Here is a 17,150-nt window from a genome sequence, read left to right on the forward strand (position 1 = left end):
AATTAATTCTATTTTTTTAAATCACACAATTATAGACTGCACTGAATTTATTCTACCTAACTATAATTGGACATGGATTATCTATTGCATCCCTGCTCATCTCTCTCATCATATTTTTTTATTTCAAGTAAGTATATTTAATTTTTAAAAAACTGATAAATTAAGATTATGTGTGTATTTAACTCATATGCTGATGAAATATAGGTAACAATATTAAGTTTAATATTTAAAGCAAACTTCAATGTTTTTATTTTAGTTTCATGAAATAGGCAAGTTATTAATGAAATATCTTATTCATAATTTTATAAGTTATTAGGCATATAAAAATAAGATCAGCTTTCTTTATTTACCTGAAGATAATCTTTAAAAATTTATATCAAGTACAGGCCTCAATTGTCATTCTCTGCTTAAAAATTTAGATTGCTTTTTGCTGCACCTCATGTAAACACAAAACTATGAATGAGTCCTATCATCGTCTCTGCCTCTCTAGCTTGGTTAAATATTTCATATCTGGGAACTGCACTTGATCATTTCTTCAGGAGACTCTCTCTGAATTCCCTACTGGAGCTGTAACCTATTTACAGTGGACACAATGTAAAAATTTGAAAGCATTTGAGAGACGATGATCTCTTTAAATTAAAAACCATTCCAGCTGAGACTCTTCAGATGAAACTGTCTCTTTTTTCATGTAGTACGCCAAAACATCCCAGGACATTAAATTTCTGAAGGCGATAAAGTTAATAGCAATTACACTGCATTCCAAAACCAGCAGTAAGAAAGAAAACAATGGTCTCCTGGCATTTTACATCATATGCCTTCATGCAATTCTGATTTAGCAAACATGTCAGTAAAATATCCACCAAGTGAGAATCAAAATTAATACTACTTCCTCTTGTGAAAAAATCTAAGAGCTGATAAAATGCTCACTGGGCTTATGAGGCAAGTGGGGCTGCCAAGGCAAACAATACTGAAGCCAAACTGGACCAGGAAAAATAGAGCATCGGTCTAAATCCCTGTCAGACTGCTCATTCATTCAGTTCTCAAAGGAGAAAACACTTTCATAATAAACGGGTTATCAAGGAGGTTGAGAAGTTAAAGCAAACAATATCTATTTTGATTATATCATTAAAGTACAAAGAACGTTAAGTCATAAAGGATTAAGATTCATAGCAATATGAATCCTCATGAGTATAACTAGCTATAATCAGGAATAGAGTTTGTACAGTAATGAAGAGAAGAGACTATATGGCTTAATTTGAAAACCTCTTAATATAGCTGAATAAAGTATAGTGAACATCTCTGGTTATCAATAGACCTCATTGTCACTCAAAGTTTTCAAAAAGAAATTGTTCACTAATCTATCACGAATGTTGACATGGTTGGTCAGAGAAATGGTTCAGTCAGTAAGGTGCTCTGTATGGAAGCATGAGGACTTGAGTTTGAATCTTTAGCATTCATGTCCCAAGCTGGGAGCAGGAAACTGCTGCCTGGAATTCCATTGCTGGGAAGGTAGAGAAAGAAGGACCCTATGGTCCTGCTGGTCAGCCAGCCTAGCCAATTTGGCAAACTCCACGTTCAACGGATCATACTATTTTAAAAAAATAATTGAAAGAGTTGTTGAGGAAGATGTCTGGTGTCAATTGGTGGCCTCTACATGCATACACATGTGTGCATGTTTCCACACATGTACAACGAGCTGAACACGCTTATACACACAAAAGAATATTAGATAGCCAGCTGTTCCTATTTTGGGTTTATAGCTGGGCTTGAAGGTTTATAATGTTCTTTCAAAGCCTAAGAATCTATGAATGGAGAAGTAATTTGAATTAGAAAGAGTTATCTTTAGGTTAAAATATGTAACATCAAAGAAACTGGTACTTTTGCATGCAAAAGAAATTTACGTAGGTAAATAATCATTGAGACAAATTTCTGACTTAGTGTTTTGATGTCTCTACTTATGTATATTTTACTCTAAAAACAAAAGTCATTTGATGTGGGAGGTCCTTCTGTATATGTGTTGCTTTTACTAGTTAATGAATAAAGAATCTGCCTTGGTCTGTGATAGGGTAGAGTAGAGCTAGGTGGGGAAAACTAAACTGAATGCTGGGAGAAAGAAGGCTGAGTCAGGGAGACATCATGTAGCTCTGCCAGAGACAGACACCAGATGAAATCTTGCTGGCAAGCCACAGCCACATGGTGATACACAAATTAATAGAAATGGGTTAAATTAATATGTAAGAGATAGCCAATAAGAAGCTAGAACTAATAGGCGAAGTAGTGATTTAAATAATATAGCTTCTGTGTGATTATTTCAGTAGTCTGGATGGCCGGGAAATGAACAAGCAGGCTCATACAACAGTCATTCAACTGATATTTAAAGGTTAAGATTTAAAGCCTCCAAACTATCCATGGAAATCACTTTTTCAAAGATGAACTCATATATTTATTTTAAATACATTAGTTTCAATGATATAATAGACAGATTCAAACCTCATTCCCCCAAAAGCCAGTAATTTGACATTGTCACAAATACTCCCGTATCTTGCACCTGGGCAGCAACATCAGCTGGGTCCTGCCCAGCTTATTCATCCATGCTTGGAGGGAAGTGTGAGGATTAAGAAATGGCAGCTAGAAAAATCAGAGATACAAAAGAAAAGACAGACACAGGATAGAATCTGGAAGGTAACTAGTATAAATGAGATTCGCCCCTGCTGATTTCCATAGGTTTTATCTATCCAATCCAAAGAGGAGGGGGAAGGCAAGAGGCTTTTTCACTAAGATGCAAAGAAGAAAGTAATTACCTTTCTCAATAGCCAATGCATCAAGTAACCACACTCTAGGTCAGAATATTCTCCTAGCCATACCTTGGGTCAAACCTCCCTTCATAGAACCTTGAAGGAGCAAAACCAGGTCTGAACTCTCTGACCTTTCGTCAATGTGAAATGGATTCGCTTCTGTGGGCTCCCACAGATGCTTTATATATAAACAGCCCATTATGTTATGTCGTAAAAGATCAAGATATACAGTGTTAGAAATATGACCCCTCGAGTCCAAATAATTAGGAATAGAGTTTGAATAATAAGAAAGGAGAAGAAGCTAGCAGTAGGTGACACATGCCTTTTATCTCATGGGGGCAGACATAGAACCTCTGAGTTCGAGGCCAGCCTAGTCTACAGAGAGAGTTCCAGGACAGCCAGGAGGGCAACACAGAGGAAACCCTCTCATGGAAAAAATGAGAAGAAATTATGTGGCTTAATTAAAAAATTTTAGGAAAAAGAAATTAAAGAGCAATATATAATAAATATAAATATTTGTTATTTCCTAACATTTTTACTCTTAAAAATAATCATATAGTGCCACACAAATGAAATCTTAAAGCGGATGAATTGCTTGCCAATGTAAGAAATTTGGCGCCGGGCGGTGGTGGCACACGCCTTTAATCCCAGCACTTGGGAGGCAGAGGCAGGCGGATCTCTGTGAGTTCGAGACCAGCCTGGTCTACAAGAGCTAGTTCCAGGAGAGCCTCCAAAACCACAGAGAAACCCTGTCTCGAAAAACCAAAAAAAAAAAAAAAAAAAAAAAAAAAAAGAAATTTGGCTCTTAGCCTCTACAAAAAATATTAAAAGACTGAAAATAGTTTCTTTGTATATACCTAATGTTTATACTAAAATTACAACGAGCTGTTTATTATACTGAACTTTATAAAAGAAAGCATCACACATTTTTAAATTGTGAGTTAGTATGACAGACACACATTTGGACCTGAACATAATTTTAACAAATGGGTCATATTTTAATCTTGATATCAATACTTATTCATAGTGTGTACTTCACCTAATTCTGGTTGTAAGCAAGCTCAATGTTTTCTTTTTATAAAGTGAGCTGTCATGTTTTCAGTAGACTGTAGTATAATCATATACACATCTCCTCATCCTGGATTGGGATCCTTGACAAAGTACAGATGCCACTAGAGTCCAACTTGCTGAGACAATGAGTCTTTTTTGGGGTTACTTAGATGAACATGGGGGAGGAGAAACTGGAGTAGCAATGACTCCTAGAGAGCGGCATCCCCAAGGCCCACCCAATCTGGGAACCTGTAACACCTGGCACAGCCTGAAAGTTGCTCAACAGGCTGGAGATTTCCTTTCCAGCTGTCTCATTTGGTTTAAACATCTTCGGGGTTATTTGGGCTGGTTCCTACTTTTCCCCGGCAGCTGGGGTGCTCCCAGAGCCCTCTTTTCTGCTCCTCTTCTCTGTATTTTAACTTCAACTAGTCTGGGAGAAGCTCTCCACGTTTATTGCTTCCTCAGTCATGGAGGGACTTAGTGAATGTGGTCAGTTTCAGGGACTTCCTACTGCTGTTTTGACTTGTTTATCTTTCTGCTTCAGGAGCTTCCCTCAGGATGTAATGTTTCAAGTCTTGCTGGAAACTTTTGCACATCATACATTCACACAGTATCTAGCGATTATGAACTTCTCAGAAAATAATGAGTTACTGTTCACTTGGGAACACTGGCTAGCTACATGTGTGTAGTTACCCAGCAAACAAACTAGCTACATTTGTGTACTTACCCAGCATTATCCCCATGTCATAGTCAAACAGTTTTTAAAAGTATTAGTGTAGATCTCTAAAGAACGTTAGGGACATGAAGGAAGACTCATATGACTCACGAGTCAGAGATTTGTGATGTGATAGTGTCATTGAAAGGCTTTTTTTTTTATTAACAAGAATATCATTAGAAATTGTAGATAAGAAGCCATAAAGATACTATCTGGGCTAACTTCTAAACTTTCCTCATTTCCCAGAGGAAACTAAGAGCTAACTTTCCCAGGTCTTTCTCAATCTATAATCTTTCTGTTTGACTTAGCTCTTTTCTTTGACTTGAATGTTCTTGAATTATAGATAGCTTGAACAGAAGGAAACAAAACTACAAACCATTCCTTTGTTATTATCCAGGCCTGAAGTGAAATACAGCAGATGCTCACGGCAGAACTCGTGGTATTTCAAAGTACCTTTCTCTGTGTCAAAGTCCTGACTGTTCTAGAATTTGCTCTGTAGACCAGGCTGGTCTCAAACTCACAGAGAGCCTCCTGCTTCTGCTTCTCAAGTGCTGTGATTAAAAGCATATGCCACTACTGCCTGGCTTTCAATTACCTTTTATATATGTAGTCATCATTACAGAGATGTATCAGAGCATGGTGCGATTTCTCATGCTACTTCTCATGCTTGCTGTGCAGATGACATTACCACCTACACGACCGCTTTGTGATTAGAGTAGCAGTATTGTCACTGAGATGCAGTGCTGAGCAGTATCTTATTCAAATCAAATGTTCGCAGGTGTGGACGTAGCTATCACTATTTCTATTGAAAGTCCATTGAAAGTTCCCAGTTTCGCTACTTCTAGTAAATATACTATAAGGTCCTTAGAGTAAAAATTAAAAAGCAAGACTTTTAGTTTTGTATGTACCATATTTGGAAAGAGATTGTCATAATGCCCATGTAAATGAAAGCAAATATGGAATGTATAGTTTGGTGATAAAATTATTTCAGAAAAAGTCTATGGATACAATTGTGTGAAACACAAGAAAGCATCCTCCTAATAAATAATGTCTAATAAAAATAATATAAAAACATCAAAAAATGAATGTCAGGAGAGTAAAAACCATTTCTGTTTTGTTTCTTCACACATCTTAGGCCTTAATAGTGTCTTGCATGAGATTAGCTCTCAATGAGCTTTTGAAGAATGAGTAAGTCCATAAAGGCCTTGTAGTTTCCATTCAGAAATGACTTGTCATAGTGTGCCTCTAACCTCAGCAAATTCCTTGAGGCTTTCCAGGCTTTATTGTTTCCATCAAGAAAGCGAGCAGATAGGTCAGGGCTCTAAATTCTGACCCACAGAAGCATCCAAGTAAAATAAGATGGCAGACTGCAGCTAAATCAAAGAAAGTCGGGCACCTCAGAAATCCCCAGATTTAAATGCTGCATGAAGCATGCATATGGACCGTCAGGGGTGATAGCAATGACAAATTTTGTGCCAAGTAACCTGGAAACAATTTCTAGAGGAGCTGATACTTCAGATAAAATCTCTGTGTGTGAAAATCCATCCACGTATTCCTTCTGCTTCTTAACCCTGCTCCTCATGTGGCAGACTATTTCAGTTAGTCTTTGGTAGTGGAAACTCTTTTCTCCCCACTTTGGTCATCAAGGGTCACTGATCCACCCTCATAAAAACCAAGAACTGCACAAAATGTTGATTCAGGGTACTGTTTGTTATTTTTTGCTTAGAAAGGGAAGACAAGGGTCTACGACTCATCCATGCTTTAAATTAGAAACAGAGAACATGGAATGCTGTTCACCAGATAGATTTGTTTTATATTAGAGCCAATTAAAGTAAGGAATCAGAGCAGGAGATTAAAAGAAAGAGCAGAAAGGGAGGGAGAGACAGAGCCATAACTTTGGGGTTTGCCAAGCCCTCAGAGGCAATGCCTTACTCATAATAATCCTTGGAAAAACAAAGCGGAACCCTTTAGATAAAAAATAAATAAACTTTACTGGGATTAGTTACAAATTATGTTTTAATTACTGTGCAGAACTGAAAGCGTACCAGGCGTGCATCTTACTTTCAACTCAGATAAAAGGCTTTATCTGCTTGCACATAAAAGGGATCATGCAGCATCTATCTGACTTGTCAGCGAAAACGTGGTGCATTTTCTTTTATATCTATCTATCTATCTATCTATCTATCTATCTATCTATCTATCTATCTATCTATCTATTTCAATTTGTTTTGATTTCTTGAAAGGACATCTCTGCTGAAATTTTAGATGCTACTCCCAACTTCTTTTAAAGCAAGTTGCATATTTTTGAGGTTGTAGAAATTTTCTTTCTAGGTTATTGACCTGAGTTTCTAATAAAACACTGCAAGAAAAAGATCCCATTGGTGAGTCAAGTATTCTCAGCTTAGTGATATAACCTTTTTTTTTTAAAATTTTTTAATATATTTATTTATTATGTATACAATATTCTGTCTGTGTGTATGACTGCAGGCCAGAAGAGGGCACCAGACCTCATTACAGATGGTTGTGAGCCACCATGTGGTTGCTGGGAATTGAACTCAGGACCTTTGGAAGAGTAGGCAGTGCTCTTAACCTCTGAGCCATCTCTCCAGCCCCCATGAGATAACCTTGTAGTTTGTCTGCATGCACCTTGTATTTATACGTTTCAAGACAAATGACCCAAGTGCTCACCTGTTCCCAGCTCAGATCTGAATATCTTTAATTATTATTAGGAACATATGTTTTATTTGTTTTCACATTTCTCTTGAATTAAAGCATGTCTATTTTTTCCTTACAGCTCTTATTTTCTTCAGAAATTATATATAATTTAGCCATGAAGTGAGCTGAGAGTCAAAGGAATCCTACCTTGAGTCTTGTTCTACAAATCTGTCTGATAAACCAGGACAGTCACTTAAAAGTGGCTCGTTCAAACCCAGCTTTTGATGTTTCAAGTAGTTTGACAAGGGCTGAGTTCGCAGTCAGCTAGAGTTGTCCAATGTCAAGATGTACCCACCACACCCTTGCTTTCCAAACTCTTGTGATCCATTTGTTTTCCTCAAGTTTTATGTGCTTAGGTCCTGAAGTATATTGGGTTGTACGCATGTGCCCCAGGCTTTCTCAGTTTAACACTGTATATTGTTTACCTACATACGCTTTTCTTAGTCTTGTTTATCAAATCCTACTCAGCTTATCTCCAAGTTGTACTTTATTTATTTATTTATTTTTTGGTTTTTCGAGACAGGGTTTCTCTGTGGTTTTGGAGCCTGTCCTGGAACTAGCTCTTGTAGACCAGGCTGGTCTCGAACTCACAGAGATCCGCCTGCCTCTGCCTCCCGAGTGCTGGGATTAAAGGCGTGCGCCACCACCGCCCGGCTCCAAGTTGTACTTTAATCAGTGTATTGAAAACTGTGCTCTTCATACTGAAAGTCGTGTGAGTTGAACTCATTTCCATTACATAATATGAGTCGTAGTTGGAAAAAATATTAAAAGTGTATACCGACTTATGTAATAAAATTGCATTTCCACATTAGAGTATCAGATTTGGGTAAGAGCAGCATAGGGCAAGAAGTAATAGATTTTGCTCAGTAAAAACCATTTCTACTCTAAGATAACTGTTCTTAGTGGCTTATTGAGGAGAGTCTCAGATATGGAAACAAAATAAATAACCCACTGCAAAATGCGATTCTTTTAAGAAACAATTGCATAATTTGAAACTACATATATATGTTAAAGATAAATGTTTACTGATGTTTTATAGATTTTAACTTCTTTATAAGCAGATTTTATGTAGTTTTTTGAAAAAACTTAAACCAAAAGTGCTACTTAAATGTGTCTAAATTAAAATGATATAAACCAACATAAAATTACTTTAGCTGAGCTGGCAAACCATTGCTTGGCATAAAACTATACAATTATTTAATTGCATTAAAACCTGCGATACAAAGAGAACGTGCAATAAGAGTCATTTTCCTCCAGAGGGGAATGTATTTTGTAATCTCATCTTGTAGTCTTGCAGACATACATAATTTCTTGATCCACACACAGAGATGTGTCTATATATGAGAAACTCAAGGTAAACGCCTCTCAGAATTGTGCCATCATTTTAGTAGTTAGGAAATGCGAAGCCATTGAGTGACTAGAAACTGTACTGCTACACTTGATGGTGGGGCATTCAGATGTTAAAAACTGAGATCTTAAATAGGAGGAGGAGAATTAGACAAATACAATGCACAACATATGTATATGTGTAGAATATATTTATATATTTTCATATATATAAATAAAAAAGCAGAAAAATAAACATAACATTTGGCTGCAATCCCACAGAATGAAAAAATATTTTGCAAATTAGTCTCTTTAATTGATTTTCTCCGGCTGTAGAAAGGTGTAATATCACCTTACGCTGTCACCTCTGGTCTTCTTCCTTCTCAAGACACTTTAATTAAGGACATCTTCTCTACCTAAAATCCATGTCATCGTTATTCCTTCGGGACTGAGTCTGTCCTGAGTATGACTTCTACTCTGACCACATCCTTAGAATTTTTTCAAAAAGAGCACAAGTATTAAGAAGGACATCAATTCATGTGTCTGTTTGCTGTCCACTGTGATAAAAATAATTATTCGGGTCTTGCTCTGAGCAGTTCACAACTCTTCCCCCAGAATTCAGAAACAGTGCCAGCAGATAACTCTAAACAACAATTAGGAACTAACCGAGTAATAAACTGAACCCCCATTACTTCTTCAGGACCTTTCAATTCAATAAGTCATCTGTTGGATGTATGACCTTGAATGACCTTCAGTTTTATTAAAAGATAACGATATAAGGGGTTGTTAAGGCAATGACTCTAGCTTGCTTATGTTAGTGCCTGGTATATATTAAAGACTCAATAAATGGTGGCTGCTGTCATTACTGATTTTACCTCTGAAAGGGTTTTGTTTGTTTTCGGAGTGCAAGAAATGCAAACATCCGAAAGATTGTTTTCTCTTCTGATGGTTTCCTGCCCATTAGGAGGTGAGGGAAAGTCCTTGTATGAGTAGCTCACAGATAGGAAGTGTTCAGCAGCCTTCTCCTTGTGGCCTTGAAGAGGCGGCCCTGAAGGGCAAGGACGGGGAAGGAAGGACTTGATGGAAGAGGACCACTTCCAGGCAGGGATTTTTATTGAGCATTCTATGGAAATAAACACAAATCCTTTAATGTGTCTAGATAATAAAAAAAGAGCTGTCACCAGAGATTTTTTTTAAATGTTCCTGTCACAAATAATCAGATGTTCTTATTAGCACAAACCAGTTCAACAGACAAATGATCAAAATTTAGACCCTCCTTTGGGTGTATTAATTGTTTTCTGCCTATTCTTTCTGCTCGTACTCAGATTGGCATGAGATGTCCTTTGAAATACATGTCCAGTGACTTAATGGGAAGTGATCTGAGCACCCAGTCATTAAATTAGATAAACCAGAATAAGAAAGTAGTTCTCTATAGACGGGGGTATGGCTGTCTTCCATTCTTCTCTACTTTCTGCTGCTCGTCACTAATACTGAGAAAAGCAGCTTAAACATTTCTTTTCACAAGCAAACCCAAATGGAAAATTAAGGCAAGATCCTTGACCACATTATCAGCTGAATTTTGAAGCAGCAGCAACAGAATATGGTCACCATGATAGTAAAGACATTGGTTTGGAGATTTGTGTAGACAGAATAGAATTCCTTGGGAAAGTAATTTAGGTTGTTTGATCAACTGAAAATCCATCGTCCTGAAGTTATCTTCTGAATGTTGAATTCCTGTGATTGTAACAAAAACATGATACGTTTTTAATTCCTTTGTCAAGTTACATAAACCATGGTTATTTCACTACTGAAGCAGTTTAAAACCATTGAGATAGAATTTGATGCCATCTTACTATTGCGTCAGGAAACTGTTGACTATGTAATTAAAGTTAACTATGCTAAGGATGCTAAAGGTAATAATTAGCATTGATAAGTGTTCCCCATGTCATGCTTTATCATACTCAACCTTCAAGGCAATCATGTATGATTCCTCTAGGACAAATAAGGACTCTGAGGATTAGAGATGTTAGGAACTTATTCAAACGCATGCTGTAAGGAAGGGTTCAGCTTCAGAAGCCCAGTCAGGACCATGTGTGCTGACTTGATGCTATCTATCTGCTGTAAAACTGTTCCAGAAGATGCGGAAATGGCGTCATTGGCATATTTGTAACAATTCCTCTATAACCCTGCTTACCAGAAGGTGCATCTTGAAACGATTTTCTAAAATAATTATCAGAAAAGACTACGAAATGGAAACAATACAGACTCTTTAGCCACATTTTTTATTCTGTTGTTATACTAAAATAGAAAGGGTAGTGATTAAAAAAAACCAGTAAGTTATTTTTTGCAAAGTATTTCCAAGGATTATAATTGCTTTTAGTACTTGAGGAAAGTAATAATTTAGAGTAGGTAAAAATGGGACATAGATTAATAATTGAAAAATATCCCTAACTAGGCATATCTAGACACGCAGCACTGTGCATGTTTTCTTTTCTTTCTCTTTTTCTTTATTCTTCTCTCATAAAATACATCCTGACCACAGCCTCCTCTCCCTCCTGTCCTTCCTCCCCTCTCCCCCAGATCCACTGCTTCATTTCCTTTCAGAAAAGAGTAGGCCTCCATGTGATATCAATTGGATGACTAATTCCAGCACTTTCGAGGCAGAGGCAGAGGCATGGGGGTATCTGTGGGTTGGAGCCCGTCCTGAGCTACATAACAAGATTGAAGCCAGCTAGGACTACAAAGGGAGCCCTGGTCTCAAAAAAAAGTCATTAACTGTGGAAGAGAATTTGACCGGCATATACAAAACCATGAGTTGCAGTCCCCAGGACAAATTTTATACGTATTTACCTCAAAATTTTTAGCATGTTTCAAGTAAATCATTTGTTTAATAATCAGATTTAAAAATGTCACAAGTTGATTTCTATCTGCATCAATCTTCTTACATGTGTTAATGAGCTTGCTTAGAAGGCAGCAATAGGAATCACTACAGTCCGAATCTGCGACCTTTCTATCAAAAGACCTTGATGGAAGCCATATGTCAGATTGCATCTGTCTGCTTTGTTTAATCTGTGCAGGGCCCAGAGGCAGACATGGAAGAAACTAGAGCAACAGGCCAATGTTTTAGACAGTGGGGTATGTTTTCACAACACAGAGGGAGCGGATTTGGCGGCCATCTAGTTTATTCTCACAGTCTTGACAGCTCAGATGAATGTCAGGATTGCTACAACCCAGAGCAGTGGCTTGAGTTACGTAGGCTGATACTCAGTTACCGCTTCAGAAGACAGCGTGTAGCGGCTGCTCATGCCTAAGTTTACACCATTTATGACAGATGGGGAAAGGGGCGATCACATGCAAAGGAAGTTGCTAAGGGGAACGGATACGTAGGCTAGTATCAGAAGGGGCAGGATGTCACAAGTACAAGGAGCAGTCTAAAAAGGTTTTAGCTATGGCTAACACTTTAATTTCTTCCAGTCTTTTCCCATGAGCATATCATACATACATATCAACACTTACAATCATCTTTTAAGATCATATTTATTGTTGAATTTTATACATGTATACCATGTTATCATAAATGTTGGTACTATATCCCCCTAATCCTATCTTTTAACTTTCATTTGCTATTTCAAGTATTACCATATTTAATTTAACTTGAGTTAGCTCATCAGTTGGCAGTGCTGGAGACTGAACCCCATGGCTGTGTGCATGTTAGATGGGTGCTCTTTTTCCTAGCACAGTGATTTTTAAAATTCTATTTGAGGTAGAATTTCACTAAGCTTTTAAACCTGGTCTGGAACCTTCTGTAGCCCAGGCAGCCTTGAACTATTAATCCTCCTACCCTGACCTTCCAAATAGTTACAATTTCAGGCCTCTGTCACCAGGTGCATGTAGTGCTCTTTTCATAAAGGACTTTAATGCTTGTGATCAATTGCTTTAAAATCCTTCAAATTTGTCTTTTAAGCAAAGTTTTCTAATCTTTAATCATAATTGGAAAATTATGTGTATTTTTAAAGACGGGCATAAGTTTTATACAATGACTTAGATCAGCAGAAAATGACAAACTAGTTACATTAAGGGATTTTTTTTTTCTGATAGCTTATTTACTTAAAATCTGTAACCCAAAGAAGTAAATATGTGCATCACTAAGTAGTTCCTCCCTAAACAATGCTTGGAATGCCATAGGAACAGTCGAAGTCCCCAGCAGACAGTTGGCGGTTAGGACTTCCGTCGTAGGAGAGTGATCTGGAGAAAAACTGCATGTTCTGCTAGTTCCTGTCAGAAGAACATCTTTGTGTGGTCCTTCCCCTCTCCATCCACTGTCTCCCTTGTCACTGCTGTGTCATTTGTTGGAAACAGGACTGAATTTCTTTAAATGACAAGAATCGTGCTACTCCTCAAAATTCTCGAAAATTCCTGTCTGCTGTAGGATATCTTCAACACTCTGTAGATCAGACTTTATTTGGGCTGTCCTCTCATTGCTGCTGTGAAACCCAGCCAAGTTCACCGACTCTAGTATGAAACCAGGAGCCACAATTCTTTCTATCTGATGGACTGCAGACGGTTGCAAGCACCTGCTGTCCAATGCCCGTCTCGGCTTCACTCAGTGGTGATTTAAGAACTGTATCAAGCTTTTCTAAAGCTTTACTGATAGCATTCAGCATGCACTGGCAACCTTTAAATATTAGTTTGGGTTATGTTGACTTCCTTGTTCTCGGACAGAGTAGAGCTATGTAGACCTACAGAGCCACACGCATTTTGGAACGAAAACCTAAACTTTGTAGTTTCAAACGTGGAAATCATTGGTACCCGTTCGAATTCCGAAGTTCGACACATTCTGGTTTTTTTTTTTTTTTTTAATGTAAAGGGAGGTGGCAAAATGATACTAATTCTTTAATTTTCAAAGCAGAAGTCTTGGAGTCATACAGGGTAGTTTCTCAAGGGAGATTATGTGAATTAGTTTTAGTAAAATCCTTATGAGGTTTGTTTCTGCAAAGAAATGTCATTATGCATTCCTCCACACATGCTTAACTGTGCAGTCAGCAGTTAGCCTCATGTAGCTTTCATTTTTTTATTATTACCTGGAACCCCAAATAAAACTGTTCAATTTCTTCATGAGGGAATCTGTGCAGGAATTTTCCCTTGAACGTGGGCCAGCTAGTCATGTGCAAAAAAAAAAAAAAAAAAAAAAAAAAAAAAAAAAAAAAAAAAAAAAATCTAAGATTGACTGTGGATTACATCTAACAAGCCGCTTTGCTCAACTGTGGTGACATCTCTTCTAAAATCTACCCTTTAAAAACGCCACAGGGCCAGTTTTTCTTGGCTTTATACAAATGATAGAAGGTCAACCTCTTTTTATAGCTTGAGGATACCTGGGTCAACCAGAGAAATAATCAGCAAAACCGAACAATTTTCCATGATTCCTAATTTCTGTTTATAAAGCTAGTCTAAATACAATTATATTTCCCATGACTGGTCAGTATAAATACAGCCCTCACCACCGCAAGGAAACATACTTGTCTATGAAGACAGGGGACCCTGCAGTGTAGCCAGAGGCGTTGTATCTGCTGAGAGTCTCAGATAAACTGAAGGATCCCAGTTCATTATCATCATGGTTTTGATTATGTAACCTCACTGAATTTCAATTTCTGCTTTTTCAGAATGAATTAAAATATTGTGTTTGAATTAAACAGAAGAAATTAATGCAGAGGTTTTGTACAGACAAGTTCCCCACCCCTACATATGGGCTCCTCTACCAAGCCAACTCATTTCCATCTGGGCTTTTCCTCAATTAAAACTTTTATCAAGTGAAAATTATGGATAAAAAATATTTTTTTTCAAAATTAGAGCAATCTTTATCAGTTGAAATTGTACTTTATTTGAATTACATCTGATTACAATTGTAGAAACATTTTATGATATCAACACAGGGTTTTTTATTTTTATTTATTTGTTGATTTTGCCTTGAAGGAGCTTAAGTTGCCAGCGGATCACCTTGCATAAGAATCTGTTCTTTTCATTTGTGTGTAACTCGATTGTGACAATCATCCACCTCACTGCGGTGGCCAACAACCAGGCCTTGGTGGCCACAAATCCTGTAAGTAAAACCCTTGGAGAATTAGCGGGAAGATGTATGGGATGGGGGTGGTTTCTGGTATGGAAAATGTATGTTCTTAAATTAATACATATGTAAAGGCTGGGTTTGACATGCAGGTTTATCTCAGCGATATTAGTGTCTAGGGAGGTAAATTCCCTCAGTATTTCCACAGCCTCAGTTCGCTTCTGGCTATGGAGCCCATTTGCTCAATCCAATTTAAACAGCAATAAAAGCAACTGAGTTTTTACACGAAAGAAAACCATATGTAATGGGAACTCTAAATTATATTTTGGCATCAGGCTTGCATTAAAAATTTATTAAACCATGAAGATAAGGACTTACATACTTTGTATGTAGAATAAAGTTAAAATCTGTTAAAATAAAATGTTCCAATGCTCTACCAATCATTGTCTCAATAGATACTGATAACATTTTCTTCCTAAAGCCATATTTAAAATGTATGCTAAAATTTATATGTATATGAATTTCCTATGATATTTATATGTAAGCTATACTTGGATTCAAATATATGTATATATAGCAGAAGTAGTCACACTTTTGGAAGCATCTAGTTTAATGTCGCTGCAGAACTCCAATTTTGGATATGGATGTGTGTGTCTGTGTCTGTATTTGTGTGATGTTCTGTGTGTTTGTATGGCGTGTGTGCTGTGTGTGTTTGTGTGGTGTGCATATATGTGTTGTGTGTGCATGTGTGGTGTGCATGTGCGTGGTGTGTGTATGTGTGGTATGTGCATATGTGTGTGTGGTATGTGTGTGCATGTATGCTGTGTGTATGTGGTGTGCATGTGTGGTGTGTGTAGTGGTGTGCATGTGTGGTGTGTGTATGTGTGTGTTTGGTGTATGTATGTGCTGTGGGTTTGTGTGTGCAGCATATGTATGTGGTGTGTGTGTCTGTGTGTGTGGCGTGCATGTGTGGTGTGTGTATGTGTGTGTGTTTGGTGTATGTATGTGCTGTGGGTTTGTGTGTGTGGCATATGTATGCGGTGTGTGTGTGCTTTTGGGAGCATCAAGCTGTGTTTTCTGGATTATATTATCTAGTTACTGAAGTCAGAGAAGGGAAGGAGTTTGAAACAAATGGGTCAATAATAACATGTGTTTTATGTGTTTTTAGGGTAATTTACACAGCTCTGAAGTTTCGCCCATGGTTTGCACATGTGCATCCGGGTGATTTAATCTTTCTCATGTTTCTCTCTAAAGTCACTGGGGCAGGAAACAGGCCAGGATATAATTAGCAATATAAAACAAGAGCTGACATTCTGCCATTTCAGAATGAGTTTCTCTACAAATGAGAGGATTCATAACCCAATGGGAGATTCTAAATCAAGGGTATATATACATATGTATATATATATATATGTTAAAGTACAGTGAATTTATTATTTAGAAAAGCATATTTTTGATTATAGTAACAGTGCTCTCCACAGAAATATTTATTGAAGTATAGTCTAAATGCTTTCTCCCATAATAATTTATATTAATTTTGTTTAATTTTTTTTGTTTTGTTTTTTGTTTTCTGTGTGGTTCTGACTGTCCTGGAACTTGCTCTGTAGACCAGGCTGGCCTCAAACTCAGATATCTGCCTGCCTCTGCCTCCCGAGTGCTGGGATTAAAGTGACATCAGAATCAGATTGAATTAGAAAGGAATGTAATACCTATATAACTATTGAAGGTTAAATACATCATAAATATACTCAAATTGTGCAGTTAAAATTATTTTATCTTTAAGAGACTTGGTTGTCATCTTGTAAAGCACATACTCCATTGTTTAAAATTTTGTAAATGAATTTTCCACACAGATGAGGAAATGACTTACAAATATCCTTTAGGAAGGTGTTATTACATGTAATAATGAAAGTAAAATTATAGACTTTTGTTTAGGATGCAGACCTGATTAATATCATATGAATATTTGCAAATTATTTCACTTTTCTGCTACTAGGTTTTTTTTTTTTTCTGTACAATGAGTGGCCATTTTCAGTGCATGCCTCACGGAAATATTCAAGGATTTGGTAACTATGTTTAAATGATAATTGTCCAGAGACCTTTAGGGTGACATTCATGCACTTGCTATGTGCTCTAGTCCATGATAACTCTAGTTGTTCAGAGCCTTTAGGATGACATTCATGCACTTGCTATTTTCTCTAATCCATGATAACTCTAAACGTCTTTCCAGTGCTTTAGCTTCATTAGAGAATTACTCAGTAAGTTTTATTTATTCCTGCGGAATGAAGGTTACAAAATTTTCCAAGTATTTGGACATGTTTAATTAAGTGCAGATAAGTCTATCAAAGTTTTTCTAACCGAAAGCCACAGCCACAATCAAAGAGATTGCAGTTGTAGACGGGTGGACAGTTTATGTTTGTTGTGCAATAATCAGAACACATAAGAAAAGCAGACACCCTCAAGCAAAGGGAGATTTTGGACTTTGCAG

General features: G+C 37.1%; 1 protein-coding gene across 1 annotated transcript in view; it reads left to right on the top strand.

Moving 5' to 3' along the window:
- Positions 1-17,150, top strand: part of Calcrl (calcitonin receptor like receptor) — a 78,822-nt gene that overhangs the window by 43,375 nt on the left and 18,297 nt on the right. The window contains exons 7-8 of the mRNA XM_057755275.1: positions 36-127; positions 14,572-14,698. Coding sequence (XP_057611258.1) covers positions 36-127; positions 14,572-14,698 — 219 coding nt within the window. The remainder of the gene's footprint in view (positions 1-35; positions 128-14,571; positions 14,699-17,150) is intronic.

This window comes from Chionomys nivalis, chromosome 22 (assembly GCF_950005125.1).
Source record: "Chionomys nivalis chromosome 22, mChiNiv1.1, whole genome shotgun sequence".
Taxonomy (NCBI): Eukaryota; Metazoa; Chordata; class Mammalia; order Rodentia; family Cricetidae; genus Chionomys; species Chionomys nivalis.